General features: G+C 37.2%; 1 protein-coding gene across 7 annotated transcripts in view; it reads left to right on the top strand.

The window, feature by feature from the left end:
- The window catches only part of tns1b (tensin 1b), a 370,155-nt gene that overhangs the window by 139,256 nt on the left and 207,119 nt on the right, over positions 1–23,780 (top strand). For all 7 annotated transcript variants that reach the window (XM_051710896.1, XM_051710901.1, XM_051710893.1 and 4 more), the window contains exons 2-3: positions 1,210–1,324; positions 23,299–23,336. In XM_051710896.1, coding sequence (XP_051566856.1) covers positions 1,210–1,324; positions 23,299–23,336 — 153 coding nt within the window. The remainder of the gene's footprint in view (positions 1–1,209; positions 1,325–23,298; positions 23,337–23,780) is intronic.

Raw genomic sequence — 23,780 nt, 5'->3', positions numbered from 1 at the left:
ATTTTGAACTTGACAAACATAGTTAAAGTAAAAAATAAAATTTAAAAAAAGCCAAATTTCATTCTGATGATGTGCACCAATTGTCTTCTTCTTTTTATTATTATTATTATTATTATTATCACCATCATCATCATCATCATCATCATCATTATTGTTGTTGTTGTTGTTGTTATTGTTATTATTATGATTATTGTTATAAATTTCCTCAAGAAACTTAACATCTTCTCAAAGCAATGCAAAAAGTAAAATAACATAAATAAATAAAAAATAAAAAATATCCATAAATAAAACAATTAGGCTCTTAGTGATTTTAGTAATCTATATAAAGAAAATGTAAAATATCTGAAGGAAAACATGGTATGGATGGTTTGTTTCCTGATATCAAACATCATTCGAACAGATAAAGGGTTTCTGTCTCACGTGAAGCCCTGACCACTGATATATACGCGCACATGGATATATCGACACACAAAAAGTACAGACCTTGCAAATCGCTGTTTTCTGCTCATTGTCTTGTTTTCTAAAGACAAACCAATTCCACACCACGGAGGATGCGCTTTTTCCTTCATAATCTTCTCTCATCTTCAAAACTAATCATTCAAATTAATTTGAGGAACTAGCAGTCGCTCCGCCTTCCTCCATTTATCCGACAGAGTGTGTAATGCGTACGTGTTATTTGCTATACATATTTCTTGTGTGGCAATTTCATGTTACCGCGATCGAGACGATAAACCCAAAATGTATACCGGTTGGCAAATTTCTACCGGTTTATCATGTCTACCGGTATATCGCCCACCCCTACCACAGATCTTGTTTTACCCATAAATTGAAAACTGACTTTCTAAAAACCAATTGGAACATCCAGAGGGAATCCATGTTTAAAAAATGTTATCTTCCGGGTTTTAGGACTACAACCTGAACAGCTCAATTCTTCATACAAGAGCCAACAGTATCTGTAGTATCACACTGTGCGAGTAAGCTAAACTGGTACACAAATTATGAGTCGATATAAGAAATGTAAAAAAGACAATTTTTTTATTGATATACAATATATATATATATATATATATATATATATATATATATATATTGTATATCAATAAAAAAAAATATATATATATATATATAGCTATATCACCCAGTCATATATATATATACTGTAAACATAATAAGCATCCTTAAAGCTCCTTGTTTCCTTTACCCCTGCAGCCTGAAGAGTTTGAAGCTGTCCACTCCCACACCTTCCGATTAAAGACATTCAAGAAGGGGAAGCACTGCTGCGTGTGCAAGCAGACTGTAAACAATGAGGGACTCATCTGCAGAGGTCAGTCTAGGGGGGTGGTGGGCCTTCCGGGGGGGACATCTGCCCGTCTGATGAGAGCTAATGGAGAAAGGTCAAGATTGAACTGCTGGAGAGCAGGGCGGAGGAGTGACAGATGCTACCAGTGTCCAGTCACTTAGTTCATCTAATGAAATATAATCATTAACCAGATTAGCAACTGAGGGAGAGTGTGGCATTATATGCAGGACTAATAAAGCAGTTGGGGACCAGATAGCATTGGTTAAAACATTCGGGCTGGTATCTGAAAGGTTGTAGGTTCAAATCATGGGTGATTCTACACCCTGTTAATAAACCGAACTTCCTCCACACTCAGATTAAGAGCTGCATTGTGGAAGTGGTGCGTAGAGAATATACAATTACTTAGTAACACATTGCTCAGCCATAAAATCCATAAAGACTGACATTCAGACTAAGTCATCATGGGTATGTATTAACCTTGAGTGCTGTCTATATCATAGTTGATTGTTGTATGTCTGTGCTCGTGTTAGTATACATCCTATGTTGGTGTCATTATACTTAGAGCTATATGAATTTAACCCCTTGATTGTAAAGATCCTGAGTAATGATTTCCATTCATGACAAATCTGTCATTGTCACATGTCCCTTGGGAATGTGTCCCATATGAGTGTCATTTAGTCATTGAGTTTGGGCAGTTAAGACTATTAGCTGATTGTGTGAGCTGTCTTAAACAGCTGCTTTCTCTTCTTTGTGTACATCAACACTAAAAGGGATGAGCTTTACTTAGTTAGGCCTGATTGCTGAAGGCTTGGAGATGAAAAGGACAGAATAGAGAGGTTTAGAGTCCTCTTTGTGGCTGGATTGCCCACTGATGCTTGAATCAAGTTGATGAAAAGTCACATCTTAATAAGCTATTTCTAAAGCAATAGTTAACTCATACATGAAAATTCTGTCATTATTTACTCACCATCATCCCGTTGCAAACTCATATGCTGTTTTTTGTTTTGTTTTGTTTTTTTTTACGTGAAAGACCAAAGATGTTTTTTGGACACTCCTCTTTTCCATACAACAACAGTGTATTGTGACCACAAAGCACCATAAAATTCCAATAAACTACCATAACTAGTTGTGCTATATTTTCCAATTCTTCTCATGTCCTGCTTAGAGGTCGTCCGATAGTGGATTTTGCCGAAATCGAGAACTAAGGTGGTGGAAAAGACCAATAACCGATTATTTGACCACTAGTTTTTAAAATCAATTGATGGGCATAGACATAGAGGCTACATAAGTCCAAAATAAATAAACTCTCGGATGCAGTTTATTGTTCAACCTAAATCTCAATAATATCCAAAAATAATAAAATTCTTTGGGGACTCTTATTTTAAAGACTTGACTCCGTTACAATGCTCTATATTTACGTAGTTACCAGATGCGTTTTTTTATTTTTTTTTTATGTTTATTCACAAGATTTGGAAGTAAGTTCCAAAAAGCAACTATCGGCACAGATTAATCAGTAAAATATGATATATCGCTATACTTCTAGTCCTGCTGTAGCTTTGTGTGAGTAACGGACAACAACGCAAGATGCTATTTGCTTAAAACCTTCACTCACCTCCAAATTTGGGGCGTTTAGATTTGTCGCACCTGGTTTGACGTCAGAGGTTAGTTAGGGATAACACTAACCCTAACCTAGCCCTAAGCGACAAACGACAATGGTTCTTTTGTGTGCCTTAACTGATCTCTGGTGCTGATTTTGAAGGAGATTTTCAGTGAATAATAATTTACATTTCAGTCTGTTCCTCACACAAAGCTATCACATGACTTCAGAAGATTTGGAATAGCACACAATACATTGGACTGCATTTATGATATTTAAATTGTGTTTTTTGTCCATTTCAGAGCTTGACAAACATGGACACTACGTATGACCTTTCATTGTATGAAAGTATGAAAATCTTTCAAAAATTCTCATTTTGTGTTGAAAGGAATAAGAAGCAAAGAAAGTAAATGGTGGTTTAGACTGTTTTGTGCCCTTCTGTGTTCCACAGAAGAAAGACGGTCATACAGGTTTGGAACAACATGGGGCTGAGTAAATGATGACATACTTTTCTTTTTGGGGTGATCAGTCCCTTTAATAAAAAAAAAGTCTACTTTATGTTCAAGAAATACTACTAATAATATCTAATAACAACAGTCTATCTGCTTTCACCCAAACTGAGTTTTATGAACTGGTAAATTGGATGGACTGGCTTCAAGTGCTCTTGTATGCTGATAGTTCTTTTGTAATTGCCTTCCTCTACTATCTATAAACAATATCTGAGTAAACTTTGTTTGAAAGGAACCATACCTGCACTTAAAAGCTTTAGAAGATAAGCATCCTGCCATGATGGTCATAAATGAAGCACAATGTAGTTTTACACAAGCAGCTGTGTCTCGTCTAATGGTAAATAAAGCATGCAATCAGCAGGTCTGATCACAGTAGAGTACTTGTCATGAAAACAGCCATGAATGAGCAGGTCAAACTGATCTCATCTGCAAAATGAATATGGTTTGTTGTTGTTGTTGTTGTTGTCATTTTTACAGCTTGAAGTAATTGCAGACATGTGGATTTAGGTTTTAATGCCTTTGGTTGTGTGGTCTTGCTTGTCTATTAGAATGAGTGAATCTTTCTTTCTGTCTGTCTGTTATCTATCTATCTAGAAACTAGGGGTGGGTAAAAATATCGATTTTCCTATGCATCGCTATCTTCATTTGAGCGATCTCGATTCTTAAATACCATGATTAATCTTTTACTCTATGTGCAACCCTCCACTACAATGAGAGGAAATCACTTGCATTTGCAACCAAATTTGGACTAAAATGTATTTATATGGCAACTGGCTGGTAAATGTTCATATTTCACTCACCAGTAATTGTGTAGTATAGTGGTGAATCATACAGCAGTGAGAACCTTTCACTGTGTTGAGAGTAAAATTTGTTCTGTGCAATCTGTGCCCAAAGATGAGTTCCAAGCGGCCCATTTGTCATTGAACAATGTCTCTTTTTAATACTCTTTCTATTCTCTACAGTCAGTTGTTGATCAAAAACATACATAAATTAATAAATGAAATAAACATTTAATTCTAATAATGCTTAGCACAGATTAGATAAAGTCATTCGAGTCCTTTCTCGTTAAAATCCACTCATTTACAGATGCTCTTTACAGAAATGCCAGTTTTGTTAAAGAGACAGTACCGGTTTTAGCATGTGTTCAACAAATCAATATAAGTACTTGTAAAATACAATTATGCAATTTATGCAATTAAACAGTAAACATGTAACAAAAATTATAAATGAAATATAATATGTTATTTATTGGTTGAATTAATGGATTTGTTCATTTTTAAAAGCCAAAATGTGATAAAAATGATGAAAAACTAATAATAAACTACTTAATATATTCGCAATGTACATAGTTAGGAGGTATCCTTTATAATTAACAGCAATAGCTGGGAGAGAATTTCTTTCATATGTAAGCAAAAATGGGAATCGAATCTAATCGAATCGAGAGCTTGTGAATCAGAATCTAACGGAATCAGGAAATCTGTATCAATACCCAGCCCTACTACAGCCTTCCAGCAATAATGCAGAACACCACAGCAACTGCCTAGCTTTGGCCTAACAACCAATCAGAACACCTTAGCAACTGCCTAGCAACCACCAGAGCACCTTGGCAACTGTACAGAAACCCCCTAGCAATACCCTAGAATACACCCAGAACACCTTAGCAGCTGTCTAGAGACAGCCAAGCAACCACTCAGAACTCATTAGGGATTGCCTAGCAACCACACACTTTAGCAACCGCATCTGTCTGTCTGTCTGTCTATATTTTCAAACTTTCAGACAAGACTTTGTCTAGCCAGCATTGCAAGTCCCTCTTGACAAATTTCTCTTTCCCAGTTCACCTTTTTGTCATTGTTTTTGTATTTTCACAGAAAATAACTAAACGTTGTCAAGCTATGATTTTACTTTTTGCCCTTTTCCCTTCCTCTGACACCACAATATCTACTCTCTCTTCGACTCTCACGCTCTCTGGTCATTGTTGACAAACACACGATCCCTCCAGCACCTTTGCTGCTGTTTTGTTAGTGCCAGAATTGTTCTGTCGCTGTACTTTAACTCCTAAACATCTTCAGCAGGTGTAGTTCGGCAAAGGTGGAACTAGACCTCGAGACAGCGAAGGACGGTCTGTGTTCAATACAGCAACAGAACATGCCGAACGTCCCCCTGCTGAGCCCCCTGGCCTGTAACATGAGCTCATCTGATTATTTTCATTCCAGCGAGAGTGAAAGCAGTGTGCCTGACTCTGGCATGAGTCATTGTTGTTCCTCTTTTGCTTTTCAATGCCATCAATAGATCTGCCGTGATCTGTCGATGCTGTGCGCCAGTATAAACACCTCAGGCACAGCACAGAGGTGACCCAGAGATATAAAACGAGGAACGTTTGCTTAAAAATAGCCTTTTCTGTGGTTTCATTAGAATTCCATCCCTGCCTTTAGACATTGAGACTGTTTTCCTTTTACAGACAAAATGCAAAATTTCTTCTGATCACCCTCAGGGGGGCAGAATTTAAGGCAAGCAGCTTTTTTTTTAGTTTTTTTGGATTTTTCCCCTTTTTCTCCCAATTCCCAATGTGCTTTTTAAGTCCTCGTGGTCACGTAGTGATTCGCCTCAGTCCGGGTGGCGGAGGACAAATCCCTGTTGCCTCAGCGTCTGAGATCGTCAGCCCATGCATTTTATCACGTGGCTTGTTGAGCATGTTGCCATGGAGACATAGCGTGTGTGGAAGCTTCACGCCATCCACCACGGCAACCATGCTAAACTCACCACGCAACCCACGTGCCCCACCGAGAACGAAGCACATTATAGCGATCACGAGGAGGTTACCCCATGTGACTCTACCCTCCCTAGCAACCGGGCCAATTTGGTTGCTTAGGAGACCTGGCTGGAAGTACTCAGCATGCCCTGGGATTTGAACTTCGAACTAGCGAACTCCAGGGGTGGTAGCCAGCGTCTTTACCACTGAGCTACCCAGGCCCCCGGCAAGCAGCTTTTGAAGAGAATTATGGTGTGCTCAGCCATAAAATCCATAAAGACTGACATTCAGACTAAGTCATCATGGGTATGTATTAACCTTGAGTGCTGTCTATATCATAGTTGATTGTTGTATGTCTGTGCTCGTGTTAGTATACATCCTATGTTGGTGTCATTATACTTAGAGCTATATGAATTTAACCCCTTGATTGTAAAGATCCTGAGTAATGATTTCCATTCTTGCACACATGGCAGACACATGAAAGCGGAGATACACACACACACACACTAGCCAACAAAGTTGAAGCTAGTTTACCCAAAGGAGTAAGTAAACATACTGAATAAGTAAACATACACCCTTTAAAGCTAATGTTTGTAATTTAATTGCAAACATACTGTTTTCAAAGTTTCATTGGCTATGAGTGGAATGTCATACTAACATACTACTCTTACCATTTCAGCAGTATGCATACTGTTTTCTGTATAAATATTCACTAAAATGTGCAGTATACAACAAAGCACACTGCGCAGAATGCAATACTTAACTTTCCATTACCAGAAGTGTTTACAGCCTCTCCTTACTACAGCATCTCGATTTTTCACTCATAATTCGATCAGACAAAAGTTCAAACATTTTAACACACACACACACACAATGAAACACACACACACAAACACACACACATTATATTTGTTTATCGTTGCATAATGTCTACTATTTCACTTACTCTAGGCAGTATACAGTACAGTGTATACTGGGCAGTATTCAGTAAGCAATAAGGTAGTATTCCACTGCGAACAATCACTCTATCTAATAATTGATCAGATAAATAGGTATACCTGCCCCAAACTCATGCCATTGGTTGAGCCAGTTTTATGTCTGTGCAAACAAACATAATGCAATTTTATCTGGTGCTGCTAGTGGCACAGAAATGACACACTTCACTCTTACAAATCTCTCACAGCAAATCCATCATGTACTGTTTACTCTCTCTCATCCATCCATTCCCTGTGATTCACACACACGTGCACACGCGCACACACACGCACACACACACACACACTTACATAGCCTATCACTATAGCTCATTAGGGTTTCCTGAGGAATTGCATTAGTGAAATGAGATAAGCAGATTGATGAAGACGCCCATTAATTTCTCCCTGCTGATAGACGAGCTGTGTGCTGAGTCTAACATCATTACTTTAATCAGCAAAAACTCTCCTTCTCAGCAACCCTTCCCTTTTAGTACTGTAGTAAATACACCCAGGACTTCATTTTGCTTATTTACACCTTTTACATTACTTAGAAAATCTACTTGTTGATGGGACACCACTGTATGTCTTCTTTAACCTCCTGAGATCCGAGCGTGACTGCTGTGTGCATTTTCCATTTCCTCTTTTGATTTGTAACTAGTAGCACCTAATTAACAAACAAAAGTTTTTTTTCCCTAAAAACTGATGTCCACATATGTGGACAGCGGGACTACAATGCATTCAGAAAGTATTCTGGCTCCTTCATTTTTTTTCACATTTTGTTATGTTGCAGCATTATGCTAAAATGCTTTAAATGATTATATTTTCACATCAATCTACACTCCATACCCTATAATGACAAAGCAAAAACTATTTATGGGGTATGGAGTGTAGATAGATATGTAAATAATAATAATTTAAAGCATTTTAGCATAAGGCTGCAACATAACAAAATGTAAAAAAATGAAGGGGTCTGAATACTTTCTTAATGCACTGTAAGTTATGGATTTGTAAATAATACCAAGCTAGTTAAAGTCAGAGTTTTTTTTTTTTTTTTTTTTTTATCAAATTGTTTATTTTGTTGGTTATTCATGTTTTTGTGACATTATAGCTGATTTTCTGTAAAGCTGCTTTGGATCAATGTGTATTGGGAAAAGCACACACACACAAAAAATACACAAATACAAATTATTTGACTTGATCTAACTTTTATGTTACAATGTTTTTTTTTTTACTTTGGCAACACCATCTCAATGTTCTCTCTTTGCTCTGTCAAACAACAGCCATATCACCCTGTAGCTCAAGACCAGTTGCCCACTGAAGCTAAGCAGCGTTGAGCCTGGCCAGTACCTGGATGGGAGACCTCTTGGGGAAAACTAAGGTTGCTGCTGGAAGAGGTAATAGGGAGGCCAGCAGGGGTGCTCACCCTGTGCTCTGTGTGGGTCCTAATGCCCCAGTATAGTGATGGGGACACTATACTGTAAAAAGGCACTGTCCTTCGGATGAGACGTTAAACCGAGTTCCTGACTCTCTGTGGTCATCAAAAATCCTAGAGCACTTCTCGTAAAGAGTAGGGGTGTACCCTGGTGTCCTGGCTAAATTCCCCCCATTGGCCCTTCTCAATCATGGCCTCGTAATAATCCCCATCCACTTATAACTCTACTCTCTCTTCTCCACCAGTAGCTGGTGTGTGGTGAGCGTACTGGTGCACTATGGCTGCCGTCGCATCATCCAGGTGGATGCAGCACACTGGTGGTTGTTGAGGAGAGTCCTCTGTTCAAAGCGCTTTGAGTGTAGTGTCAGAAAAGTGCTATATACATGTAATGTTCATTCATTCATGAAGCATTTTACCAATTAGAAATTAGCATGAATCATGATTCAAAGTAATGGCCAGCATCATCCAATCATTGCCAGCCATGTTAAAATAAAATTATACATTATACATTTTGAATCTATGTACTGATCACCATTGTCTGCCAAACATTTGTGGTCCAAATATTTGCAGCCTGAAACTGAACTTTTGGTTGAATTTTAGGAGTGAATGCACTTATCTGCATATGAAAGATATAGGATGCTGTCTTGCTCCCTATTTACTGAATGACTTAACCTCCAGTGTGCTGGATGTCTGCACTGTTCTCAGAACAGTTCAAAATGCACTTTATTTACATCCTAACTCCACATAAAGCCTCTGAAATCAACATTTGTTTTTCAATGTGGAAATGCAGAGTACATATAGGATTTCTAATGGAAAAACTTGCGCTTGCGCTAATATAGTGGTCATTGTGTTTAACAGCATGTCGTTTTGCGATAAATCACTCAAATGTAAGAAATGGCACTATGGATGAAACTAGAGACTCTATCTTTTGACTCAAACAGGTTTCAAAATGTAATTAGGTTACTTACCTACAGTTACTTACTGTGATCGGTGCCATGCTGTTTTGTCACATGCCACTGCCCATCAAAAGTTTAACCCTTTACTGACATCCCATATATTTCTTATTTAACTGAGAACAGTGAGTTTAAAGAATCTCTGGTTTAAATTAATTTCAATTATGCATTGCGTACAGCGAAGCCTAAACACAATGTCCGCGCAGAAGGACGCCCGGTCGAACAAGGTTCTAGCAACTGTGTTTGAAACTGAAGAAAGCTGCCTTGCTTGAGTCATTCAAACTGAGAATATGAGTTTCAGACTAATTTGTTAAATAGAACAGTCTTATAAGAGTTGTTTGTTTGTGTGTATGCAGATTAATGCAGCCGAGCATCAAGAAAATGTTCAATTTTTTAACAGTTCTTTCAAGGCACCATAATGTCACGTCTGATGTAGATCTAAAACAATACATCTAGAACAGTTGGTCTAGAACATATTCATCTTTAGTGAGCTTTAGAGATTACCAAATGTATTTTGTAATGTAGTGTATAGTATAGAAATTGAATCAGAAGCTCAAATAAATAAATCAAATAAAGAACGATAAGTTTATACAGAAAAATTACCGTAAGACAAAATTGTATTCTTTCAGCCAACCTCCAAACAGCATGCACATTAGTTTGGGATATCATAGGCAACAATGGATACATAAATAGACAGGATGTGATGCAAACATGGGATTCGGACTTGCCTTGATGCCTTGAAGGCTGCAGTTTTCAGCAATTATATTGTATTTGTAGTAGATGTTCAAACTCCCCTAAAATTATCTGAAGTTAAACACATCAGTGAGACACTGACACCCTCTGGTGATTTGAAGATTGTTTGAGCTGATGTTAAGATTTCTGTCTAATATATAATAATTTTCCTCACTCTTCCTTTATTCTCAAGTCAAGCCAAATGTATTTGTATAGTGCTTTTCATAACAGACGTTGTTTCAAAGCAGCATTATTCTGCCATGGCATTGCCAAGCAAACAGTTTCTCGTTTTGTCTCTTAATTTTCCTGTAAGCAGTTTTAGACCTATGCTGAATTCAGGACTTCCTGGGAAGTTCTTTATTAAGAGTGCGGAATTACAGAAGTTGTAATTATGTTCTGATGTGCAAGTGACTTTGGCTGGAATAAAAATGGATGTGGCTTTTACTTTCAGGAATTTTTTTCTCTCTTTTTTCACTTACTTTCAGATAGTAGGGACATTATGCACTCCGGAAAATCTTTTTAGGGGATTCAAATCTCTTTTTATTTCTCAAATATGTTGTTTCAGGACCCCTTGTCCTATTAAAACAAACAAGTTTTCCCTCTGTTTGCAGATCATTTATGCAGTCTTTGTTTTTGCCAGTAGGAGACAGTGCAAGAATTGACATCATGAGCTTTCACATTGAGCAGAGATACTAGAAGGGTCGTAATCAAGGTTTTGCTTTGCAGGATACAGCCCACCAACAACAACGCATTCTGAAACCTTGGTTTTCAGTGTTGTTTATTATTATTAATATTATTATTTTTACCTTTGAGACTGCAAATGAAATTTCACACACTCTGATATTAATTTCTGAACAAGTCTATTATTTTATTACACAAGCACCATAATGACTGTAATGTTTGTTGAATTTAACAGCTGGTTCAACAAATGTAGCTGTGGTTTATCCTGCATTCGCAAACTTTTAGAAAGCCTTTTGATTCAATATTGCCGTGATGTTAGACTTCGAAAAGCTTGCAATCCAGACCAGATGTAATTGAAGGAAAACACTATGTAACAATTTTTGTTCCTGGGTAGTAAGTGTTATTTCCTAATTGCTTATGCCTCAAAAGTATAGAAAATGGCTATTATTCCTCACAAACTTTGCTTTTGTGACTAGGACAGTGATATTTTGAGATTTACCTATTTCCAATGAGAAAACAGGTGAATTTGTGTCTTTTCGTTCACAAAGTCCGAAAAAAACAACATATGAATCCAAAATCCTTCTTTATCTGTGGTCCGACGAAGACACCGGCTTTGACCTTTGCCTCAGACAGCTTAGGGAAGAAGTCTTGAAGGTACTTGAAGGCTGCCTACTCCTTATCTAGAGCTTTGACAAATTGTTTCATAAGGCCCAATTTGATGTGCAGTGGTGGCTCACACTTGACGTTGTTCCTCCACACAGAGAACTCGGTCCGCTGTGGCCAGTCCCGCCTGTGGTAGTGCGCCTTGGTTTTCCTGCTGTCCCAAAGGCAAAGATAGCAGTGTAACTTGGTAAAACCGCCTTGGAAACCCATCAGGAATGCCACCATTTTTAAGTCTCCTATGAACTCCCAGTCGTACTCATTATACATCAAGGCATCCAGCAAGGTCTTGATGCTGTTGTAATCCTCTTTGAGGTGCACCGAGTGAGCCAGGGAAGAGACAGGTACTTGTTACCATCATGGACCAGCACGGCTTTGAATATTACTTTAGTATAAATACATGTTAATTTGGATTCGTATGTTGTTTTTTTTCGGACTTTATGTGAACGAAAAGACACAAATTCGCCCGTTTTCTCATTGGAATAGGTAAATTTTAAAATATCACTGTCCTGGTCACAAAAGCAAAGTTTGTGGGGAATAATAGCCATTTTCTATACTTTTGAGGCATAAGTAATTAGGAAATAACACTTACTACCCAGGAAACAAAAACAAAACAAGTAAAAAAAAAAAAAAAAAAAAAGAAAGAAAAGAAAAAAGTTGTTACAGAGTGTAATCAGAAAGAATTGTGGGAAATATTCCACACACGATATTAAAGCTTAACAGCAACAAAGGGGGGTTTGTTTCTTAGTTAACACCTGAAATCATACTTAAAAGAAGATACAATATTCTGAATTGATACAGTAAGGTCAAATATAGGTTGAAATTATATATAGCAGTTAAATGGATGGATTGCATAATTTATGATTATTCCTCACTCTCAGATTTACACACAGACACAAAGTACAACAAGAATAAGCTCCTTATTGATGTCACTAACACTTTTCCTTTTATTATGAGTGTGTGTGGGCATGCTACATTAGGGTGCTTTCACACTAGCACTTTTGTTGTGCACCCTGGTTTGTTTGAAGTCAAAGTTTGTTTAGTTTGGATGATGTGAACCTGCAAACCGCACCCGAGTCTGCTTGAAAAGGTGGTCTAGGGTACGGTTCATTTGAACTCTGCTACGGTTCGCTAATGAAATTAACAGAAATGTCCTAAATTGCGGAAGTAAACTGCTGTTGATTGCGTATGATTTGCATGCTTCTGATCACAATTATTATGGTATTATGCATTTCTCATACCTGCTTAAATAAATCACTTTCAAAGAACAGCTCACATTCTTCACATCTTTTCACATTCAGTACATCCACGGCCAGATTGCATCTGGCTGTTCATGCCACACATTTAAACATTACTCTGCCCAAACAGCGCTACGTCAGGATAGGGAAAATTTGAAACGTAACAGCTGCTACCGAGTATTTGCATTGGGCTTGTGTTGCGCAATAAATAATAAAAAAGTAAGAAACAGATTCACGTTAAAGGAGGGCCAGAATGTTTTTCTTCATTTATTAGGTGCAGATCGTGGACGAAACTGAAACTAAACACTGACAATGAGCGTATCTGATGTGCATGGACATATCTTACCTACGACGATCCCAGAGGAAAATACACAGCGTGCACAAACACACACACACGAACTGGGCAAAGTTACTTGGAATCAAATAATAAATCACATCTTTTAAATGTACTGGCTGGCATTAGCATAATCACAGAAGTGAACTCTTTTTTATTTGCATATAGCGTGGGAATTCAAGATATATCCATTTGGCAGAAACACATTTTCTGTATGTGGCTGAGTGTAAATGGAATGTGCTTATTTAATTGGATAGCAATCTGATCAGTAAAAATGCATGAAGTGACCAAGATTTTTCTTTTTTTTTTTGTAGCTAGGGACGTAGGGTGTTGTTTAGCTATACAACTGAAAAAAAAAAAAAAAAAAAAATCATAAATAAAGCAAATACTGTATTTTTATATTCTGAAAAGGCGAAGAGAAATTATAAGGTAAGGTAGATTTATAGGGTAAGGTAGATTTCATTATTAGCTTATTGTTTGTGTGTGTGTATTGGTGGGCTCAGCCTGATCTCATTAATATACTTAGCTATTTGTACATTAATATTTGTAACATTTAAACGTACGTGTTTGTACGTTTGGATAGACACTCAAACGTACAATATGGACGTTTGAAAGCATCTAAAACGTAAATTGTTTTACGTATTTATTGACAAATCCATTACAAATATATTTGAATACACGAACCGATTATAAATATATTTATATATTTTTACTGTTTTATATTTTATTTTATATTTTAGATCCCTTAACCCTACCCCAACTACTAAACATAACCACATTTCAACAATATAAAAACATGTAACAAGTAGATTCATGTACAGTAGCAATAAATCTTCCCACACCTACTCCTAAACCTAACCATAACCATTTATTAAGGATATAAAACATGTAACAGGCAGATAAAAGTAATCACAAAAATGTATTCAGAAAAATGGCAAAACTCAGTACAAAAGTAGTCCAAAGGGCGATGAGCTTCATCCAATGAGCTCCCTGACGGCGTACAATAGCATTGTGTGAGGTGGAGAGTGAAATTTAAACTATTAATCACTGTAAATATTCTCCTGATGCACTCCAGAACGGTGATGTCATATCTCATTCAAACATTTACATCGTAGAATATGGCTTATCACAAACGGTCACGAGACACTTGAGAACCAATGAGCATTCGACATCACTGACGTAAAACCGCTGGTCTTGATGCTTGAGAGTTGAATTTTGAGAAAGAAACCAACCAACGCGGGTTGACAGTTACGGCGGGCGCAACAGCGCTGCGGAGAATGGAGATGGAGATCATTGAATAAAAGGCTTGAATTTGGGTCTGTTCTTCATAGAAAGCAGTCTGAAGATTTGGTTTATAGCTAACAAATTTATGGATTAATTTTATTGTTGTTTTATGGTGCTTTTTGTGGTTTATTTAGCATTTTGGCATATGCAGAAAACTCCTTTTGTGTCCCATGGCAAACGAAAATTAAATTAAATGTTTAATAAATGATTAAACAACTACAGAGTTTTTATTCATTTAAAGTGCAGTGTTGGTTAAAGTGATATAAGCCTTTAAATGTTGTATAGGGCTGCAGAAATCACACAGAACTGAATGAAACCATTCAAATGTCATAATATAATGTCAACTGCTTTAAATAAATGTGATGGCATTTAACTAATCTCATTGATTATAAATTACATTTAATTAACTGATTGGGGCCTGGGTAGCTCAGCGGGTACTGCCACTGACTACCACCCTTGGAGTCGTGAGTTCGAATCCAGGGTGTGCTGAGTGACTCCAGCCAGGTCTCCTAAGCAACCAAATTGACCCGGTTGCTAGGAAGGGTAGAGTCACATGGGGTAACCTCCTCGTGGCCGTGATTAGTGGTTCTCGCTCTCAATGGGGCGTGTGGTAAGTTGTGCGTGGATCGCGGAGAGTAGCATGAGCCTCCACATGCGGAGTCTCTGCGGTGTTATGCACAGCGAGCCATGTGATAAAATGCATGGATTGACGGTCTCAGAAGTGGAGGCAACTGAGACTTGTCATCCGTCACACGGATTGAGGTGAGTAACCATGCCACCACGAGGACCTACTAAGTAGTGGGAATTGGGCATTCCAAATTGGGAGAAAAGGGGATAAAAATGTAAAAATTAAAATAAAATAATTAACTGATTAATTCTATGAATTACTCAATATTAATCCATTCAAACAGTACACACAAAAATGTGTACGTTTCTATAGGTGTTAATACGTAAAATGATGACGTTTAGATGCTATCAATACGTCAATATTGTATGTTTCAGTGTCTATGCAAACGTAAGAGAATGTACGTTTGCTTAAACCAAACTTTACGGAAGAATTCATACGAATTCTCATGAGATCATGTTGATTAGCTATAGTATATGGATCCAAAATTTACCCCAGAAGTCTGTGTGTGTGTGTGTGTGTGTGTGTGTGTGTGTGTGTGTGTGTGTGTGTGTATTTTATAATGTGACAGTTCTTGCACATCTGTTCACTAGAACATGTGAAGTGTATTGTGCTACACTGATGGCCCTCACATATATATCACATCACAGAGACCAACAGCAAATGGTGTTATTAATGCCAGCTGGAGTTTTTCGTCTTCTCCCTGAATTGTGTGTGCATGGACAGGTTTAAGTGGTTTACGAGGATCTTTTTTTAGGTTACAAACTGGTAATTACAAGGGTATTATGTTATAAATGTGGTTTATGAGGACATTTCTTGTGAACCCATAATTCAGATTGCTTAAAAAACATATTAAACGATGTTTTATTGAAAATGTAAAAAAAGCCGAAAGTTTTTTGTGAGGGTTAGGTTTAGGGTTAGGGGATAGAATCTATAGTTTGTACAGTATAAAAATCATTATGTCTGTGGAGAGTCCTCATAATGATAGCTGCACCAACATGTGTGTGTGTGTGTGTGTGTGTGTATTGGCAGTATGGGTGGGCGATATACCGGTAGACATGATAAACTGGTAGAAATTTGGCAACCAGTATACTTTTTGGATTATCGTCTATATCGCAGTTACGCAAAATCTCCACCGCGTGGAAAGAAATGTGCACCTCATTCTACTACATATATGTGCCATGGTGCACAGTCTGTTGGAGAAATGGAGGAGGAAGGCAGAGCGCCTTTTCATGGGACTGAGAGAATGGAAGAAACAGGGTTTTTCAGGGACTGACAATTTGTAGACGGCCGCCCAAGCAAAATTTCAGGCCACTTAAGCAAATTCAATGACATTCATCTCGCGTTCTGAACATGCTTCTCATCTGACACATGCAGCTATGTTTCATGTGATTGTCGCACGTGCTGTCTCAGAGTATGAAAGTGTGAGTCCAGCAGGCTTCCGGTGTGGGCTGCACAGACAGGGGAGCGTGGAGCGGGATCACTCACACTGTATATCGCAGCACAAACTTCAAAACTTGCGTGACCCATTTGAATTCTACTGAGTTTCGAGTTTTTTACCTTAAAGCGCTATGGAGAATGTCAAACAGCAAGAGAGCCTGACATACTAACCAACACTGATGAGGAAAACAGCTAAAACAATCTGTCACGCGCCAACAATGTGTCATCTGTCATGTGGATTTTTAAACCACCTCATCATCCTTAATAAAAATTCATTTAGAGGGGGGTTTGGTTTACTTAATTTGTTGTATTGATTTCAGAAGTTCCTTGAGGAAAGTTTGTAATAATAATACTAGTCAAAAACATCATTTTTTAAATGTAACTATTGTGATATACTGTATATCATTATCATGATAGAAAATTATTAATATCGTGATATAAGATTTTGGTCATATCGCCCACCCCTTATTGGCAGTGCAGTGAAATGTTCAGTGCAGAGAAACAGTAAATATTTACCCATACTGGCATATCCAGTTGCCTTGCTATGACAGTTTACTCTTGGATGCTTTGTGGTTTCTGGAATGATGAATGGAAGTACAGTGTACTTGGTGCTGAGTAAGGGTGGGCAGCATTACTCCAATCTTTTATCATAAGATTTTATTATATGAGTAATTTTATATCATTGTAACTGTGCATATCACAATATAGTTATTTTAAAAATCAAATAACAAAAATTGTTTCTATGCACAAATAACCATAATAAAGCAAATTATTTGTGGTATCTCACAGCACACAAACAAGTGCACATTACTGTTTTTATGCACCCAAGCACTGTGTTCCTTTGGGATGTAGGGTGAAAGAGCAGGACACTACCATATTGGGCATTAAAGTGTATTCTGTGGAGCGCACGTGGGCTTGCCTTGTTAGGAAGTCAGGTCGTTGGTGTATAAACACTGGTGAGCTGAAGAGAGGCAGAGAGAGAGGGGTGAAGGGTGTGTGAAAGAGATGTAGGGAGAAAAAGTGGATTAGAGAAGCAGGGGGACTGCTTAATATCTGTCTCAGTGCCTTAAGAATGTTCCAAATGAGAGAGGAGGAGAAACAAGATTGGCATTTCCCATGCCGGCCTTTTGTAACCAGCAACATTCCCGGAGGGCTGGGCCGTGCCGGGTTACAGAGACACAATCACAGAGCTGGACCACGGATTTCCTCAAAAAGAAGCATGCTGGACTGCACTAGACTGTGAAACACACAAACTCACTCTCAGATGACTTCAACCGACCTACATACATTCTCTCAAACAGAATGGTTCGCTATCGAGATGCACTGAAGTATCTACCAAACATCGGTATCTGCCAATAAAAGCAATTATCTGCACTATTGCAGATCAGCCGATTGTTTAAATCAGGTGGGATTATTTTTTGTCAAAAGAGACCGAAGAAACTCTTCAGACAATTAGCCTACAACTGTAGCTGTGTTAGGTGCCTCCCAAATTGCACACTTTTGCACAGTTCTACGTCATTTTGTAGTGTAAGTGGTGCGAGTAGTATTTTGACACTGAAAATGCAACAAAAATAAGTGTTCTAGAAGTACCGGATGATGCACTTCTTCAACCGTCAAAACAAAGTGTGGAATGTTGGACACTTCAGGCACTCAGTGCTTGTGGCTTGCTGTATGTAGCGGAAGGGGCAAAGTTACCTGACACCGTTGCTAGTCTGACTAAACAATTGTAAATAATGGAGAATATAGAAACTAGCAAAACTTCAGTGAAGACAGCACCTCACAAATGTACAAATCACCCCACGCTCTGGGAATATATATGTTGTTTGTGATACAAGTGTTGAACTGAGGTTGGCTAACACACTAAAACTAGCGGCAACACATTGCACGTGTTTGAAACGTTACTTCCGTCAGCTGTTAAACAACAAATGCTTCCGTCTAGGAAAAACATTAAGCGTTCCATTTGGGACAATACTACATTTTGAAAACTCATACTCTACATAGCTGAGAGCATAGTGTATATTGTAAGTGCATAGTATATAGTGCGTCATTTGGGACACAGCGAATGTCTCTTGTGTGGAATTACTTTGGATTGGGTGACAATGGCAGCAGAGCTGGAATTTGAAAGCTTTGCACTACTAGAATCAATCTTATCAATTATTGTGAGCCTTACAAGAGGCCATTCAGAATTCAGCGGATGTGAGTAAATAATGTGCTTTTGTTCATAACTGAGACTGAGTGTCAACTGATGGAGAGTTTGCTATACCAGTTATGCCACGGTAGATATATTTGCGTGACTTTCAGTGTGCAGGACCGCTTTACATTATATGTGAGAATGAGCAAAAAACATGCAAAAATACAGAGTGGGACACATCCCAAAATTGTTATTAAGGGTTGTTAGACTTAACACGAAGCCATTATTTGTTTATTCTAATTATTATTAATCAATTTAATTTAAATATTGAACATTGATGTCATATTGCTGTTGCCATCACTCGGAGCATGCATTATAGTGATTTTACGGTAGGTAAGGGTTTCTAATAAGAGAAAGAAACAACCCTTACATGTGGTAAAAACACTTTAATGCATGGCCTCAAGTGGCCGTTTGCTTTATTTGGCTACAGGGACAAATCCCTGATGAAACCTGGAGTTAAATACATACACCGATCAGCCACAACAGGTCCCCCTCGTGCTGTCAAAACAGTGCCAAACCGCATCTCAGATTAGCATTCTGAGATGATATTCTTCTCACCACAGTTGTACAGAGCGGTTATCTGAGTTACCGAAGACTTTGTCAGTTCGAACCAGTCTGGCCATTCTCTGTTGACCTCTCATCAACAAGGCATTTCTGTCCACAGAACTGCCACTCACTGGATGTTTTTTTGTTTTTGGCACCATTCGGAGTAAATTCTAGAGACTGTTGTGTGTGAAAATCCCAGGAGATTAGCAGTTACAGAAATACTCAAACCAGCCCGTCTGGCACCAACAATCATCTCAGAATGCTAATCTGAGATGCGGTTTGGCACTGTTTTGACAGCACGAAGGGGACCTACACAATATTAGGCAGGTGGTTTTAATGTTGTGGCTGATTGGTGTATATATGCATTTTTGATCTTGTCATTGCACTCCAGCTCAAAGTGCGGTCCTTATAATGATGATGGCTCATGAATCACCATTTTCTGGGGTTTGAACCCACAACCTTCACATAACCATTCCAGATCGTTAACCACCAAGCCACCCCACTTCACACAAGAAGTAAACAGTCATCAGTTCCCCAAACTGTCTCACATCCGACACACTCCTAAACAGAAGGATCAGATGCTAATGAAAATATTCTGCACAGCCAAGAACTATCCATATCTGAGGCCAAAATACCATTTTCCCACTCCACCACACCCAAAGGCATGGAAATGTTACCCTTTTGAGAGTTTTGCTACTTTTTTCAGTCCAAACCAATGAGTTAGAACATAAACACTACAAATATTACGCATGCACAAAAATATGTTAACCCAAGACAGGAAGAGGGTAGATATTACATAAAATACAATCTACTCCAGAATAAGCACATATTTTTATACTCTGCTTTGAAATTCTGGATTTTCCCAAAAATTTTTAGATTCATGCTCTTTTAAAAGAATGATCTGAGACTGGTCTAAGCATGAAGTCTGACCTTCCTGTCTGGCGTTTTCAAGCAATGACCCGATATCAAAAAGAGCGACAAAACGAGGAGACAGATAGCAAGAGAGTGAGTGTGTGAGTGAGTGAGTTTGAGAGAGAGAGAGGCAGCTACCATTTGTTCCACCTTTAGAGGAGTTTGAGATGATATTGGGTGTGGCTTTGGCAGCATTTCATTACCTTGGTAACTAAATTTCCCTCCATCTGTATAGGCCTTCTGTTTTTGATACTCCACCCCTCCCTGTGGAATGGCATTTCAAACTTGGGGAACAGAGCGAGCACTGTGTAAGAGCAGGGATGTATGGGGCTGTGTTTGCTCAAGTGTGCTGTACCTGTATGAGCAGGAATATGGATCAGAATGGGGGTTGGATAGAAGGTTGTTGATATTCTCTGGGCCCCACAGACACAGAATCTGTAGCACTATTTGCACAGGATTAGTTTTCTAAACAATGTTTAGGTTGCAATTATAAAACGTATATCATGTCTTGCACTGATTTGAATGAGATGGGGATGTTTGTAGTAGTGTTGTCAAAAGTACTGGTACTTCAGTACCAAGTCGGTACTAAGTCGGTACTAAAATAAAAAAGATGTCACGATACCAGTGTTTGTGTAGTACCGAGCACCGACTTAATTCGGTCCCAGCGCACTGTCAGACCGACACACAGCTGCTTTTAAATGCTCTGTTACTCCTTTTACACTGAAATGCACAATTAATCAAATGAAAATCGTGATATGTCCTTGTGTAATTGTTAAACCACAAAATGCTGCAATCTTAGTCTGCATTCGAGCTGCATGAGCTTTAAAGGAATGTGTGAAGCAGACCACACATACACTGGAAACTCCACTGCCATTGAGAATCATTCACGTCGTATGAGATTAAAAAAATAAAAAAAACAGCACTAATCCAGTGTGAAGCACATGTAGACTATATATATATATATATATATATAAAATTAAATCACAGCGCTTTAACGATCACACAGGGCCATGTAGCGAACTGTTTATCCGTCAGAAGAAGAAAGTAAAGCTTCCGGCAAACCACACGTCAAAATAAAAGCACGTTTCAAAATAAAAGCTAGATGCCTGAAATGGAAGAAATTGAAACCGAAATATATTACAACTGTATAGTAAAATATAATGTTCATTGTAGTAATATTAATAATAATAAGTAACATTGATAATAATAATAATAATTAATCATTATATCACAAACAATAGTACTATTGTACTGAATTAAAAAATTGTTAAAATGCATTGGTGTGTTAAAAAGTAATTGTTCTCTGTTTTATTTTTTTTAAAGTTTTTAAAAGTTTTAAGAATTTGATTAGACACCATTTGGATGATTAAACTTTAAAACATGGAATTCTAGAAAATTAACTTAAAAAAGGAAAAAAAAATAATTTGGGAAAAAATAAGAACAAATTTTAGTAGGGTCATACTTAAAAACACAATGCATACTTAACTGAGAAACACTTGAAGAAAACATTAATTTCTTTAAATTTATTATTTACAATGAAATGTAACTTTAAATAGGCTAAAGTAGTGTTCAAAAGCGCGTTACCATATTAGCATAGTTTTGCTGTGGTATCGAAAATGGTATCAAGAATCGTGAAATTTCACTGGTATCGATACCGACTACTGAAATTTTGGTATCTTGACAACACTAGTTTGTAGATAATACTAAGGTGTCTGTTGTCTGAATGTCTGTTACGGAAGGTCACGTGACCTTTTTATTTTTTTACTTTTTAATTTAACTTTTTAAATTAAATTTAACAATTGCAAAATGTATATTTTAATGATTTGTTTTAATTATTTTATTTTAAATATTTTATTTTATTTTTTATAATTTTGTTTTTATTGATAAAATAAAATATTTAAAATTAAGTAATAAACATTTTTTTGAATAAATCATAACAAATAAATAAAATATTTAATAAAATATTATCTTATTTTAAATATTTTGTATTGAATTTTCAATGTTTTAGTTATTTTTTATTTTCTTTGAAAAACATTTTATTTTATTTTTTTATTATTTTGAATATTTCAAAATTATTTGTTTATTATTATTTATTTATATATTTGTCAATAAAGTAGTTTAATTTTTTACATCGGATGGGATGCCAGCAGGTAGTACAGTCTTGTGCGCAAGGAGAAGCATTTTTAAAAATATAACAATAGCAATAACAGACTCCTATTCGGACAAAAATGAGATTTCTCTAGAATACACTGAAAAAAAAAAAAAGTAGGGAATTTTTCTCCTTATTTTACCAAGAGTTTTGCTAGAAAAACACTGGCTTGTTCAATTTGTAAAAGATTCATCACAGAGTATGTCTGCGAAACACAAATTAACCAAACCCCCTCAAAGACAACTAGTCCTGTTTGAATAGAGCTTATGCCAGTATTTTGTATGATAAATTGTCACAGAGTTGGAATTTAGCAAGCTTCAGTCTAAATACTGAATTATCATAAGGTCTGACAATATAAGTGACCAAAATATTTTGTGAACTAATAGTCGAGAAAGTACTATGTTCGAGAATGTTTATTCCAAAGACAGACAGAAGAATTGAAAATCTCTGTCAGTTTTCTAAAAGCGCTGGTGGTCTACATCTCTTTCCAGAAGTGATAATGTAATCACTGAGAAAAACTGGTCTTGGCAAACAGCTTTTGTTGTGTGATGTAGCTTTATATCAGACGTAGATGCCATCATTCACATTAGCTGTCTTGGAACAAAACCTGACGCTGCCTTTTGGAGTTTTGTATCTTGTGGTGCATGTCTGTTAGCTCTGAGATGATCTGTATGCTAGTGGGCACCTAAAATTTTCTTTTAGCCATTTCACTGGGTCTTAATAGATAAACTTGCAAACCCTGAACTTCACAAGCAGTGAGCCAGGATCTGAGAGCAGTGCTGTGCAACATCAAGTCTCTCATGGCAAGTATTATTTGACACAGCACAGCGTAAACAAGTTTTGCCGTGTAGAAAGAGCTCTGTGTGATAAAAGCACATATTTCTTCTGGATTATTATTGGTTAAATAGGTTTGTGAAATGTACTGTTAAATTGAATTGATAAATATGTGGACATGACACATGATGGCTTGTTTTTTTTTTTGTTCTTTGCAGTTTGCCGGTTAGCCTGCCACAGAAAGTGCGAGGTTAAGGTAAGGAATACAGCATGTTTTAATTGTCCTGTTAGACACTAACACGTCCTAATCAGGCAAAATGTGATAAGATTCCAGGTACAGGAAAAGTAATATACAGTATCTGTCCACATTGAATGTGAAAATTTTTATTTTACTGTTATGAGGAGTGGGATTTTGGTTCAGTGATTTTGCTTGCCGCTGTAACAGTTAGGACAAAAACTCAGATTTACATGAAAGTGATAGCTGTCAACAATTGTCACTTTATCTTTTCACGCTTGGTAAGGACACAGTATAACTTGACAATTTAATATATATATATATATATTGACTGTAATATTCTAATTGTTGTCTTCAACTTTTCAAAACAATGTTATTTTTTATTTTGTGACTTCAAAACAACCCGATTGCTTTGACCTTTAAAGGTCTGGTTACTTTAGTCAAATCTACCATCATATTTCTCTC

This window comes from Myxocyprinus asiaticus, chromosome 11, assembly GCF_019703515.2.
Source record: "Myxocyprinus asiaticus isolate MX2 ecotype Aquarium Trade chromosome 11, UBuf_Myxa_2, whole genome shotgun sequence".
Lineage (NCBI taxonomy): Eukaryota > Metazoa > Chordata > Actinopteri > Cypriniformes > Catostomidae > Myxocyprinus > Myxocyprinus asiaticus.
Note: the sequence above shows the minus strand (reverse complement) of the source record. Positions and strands in the feature narration are given on the sequence as shown.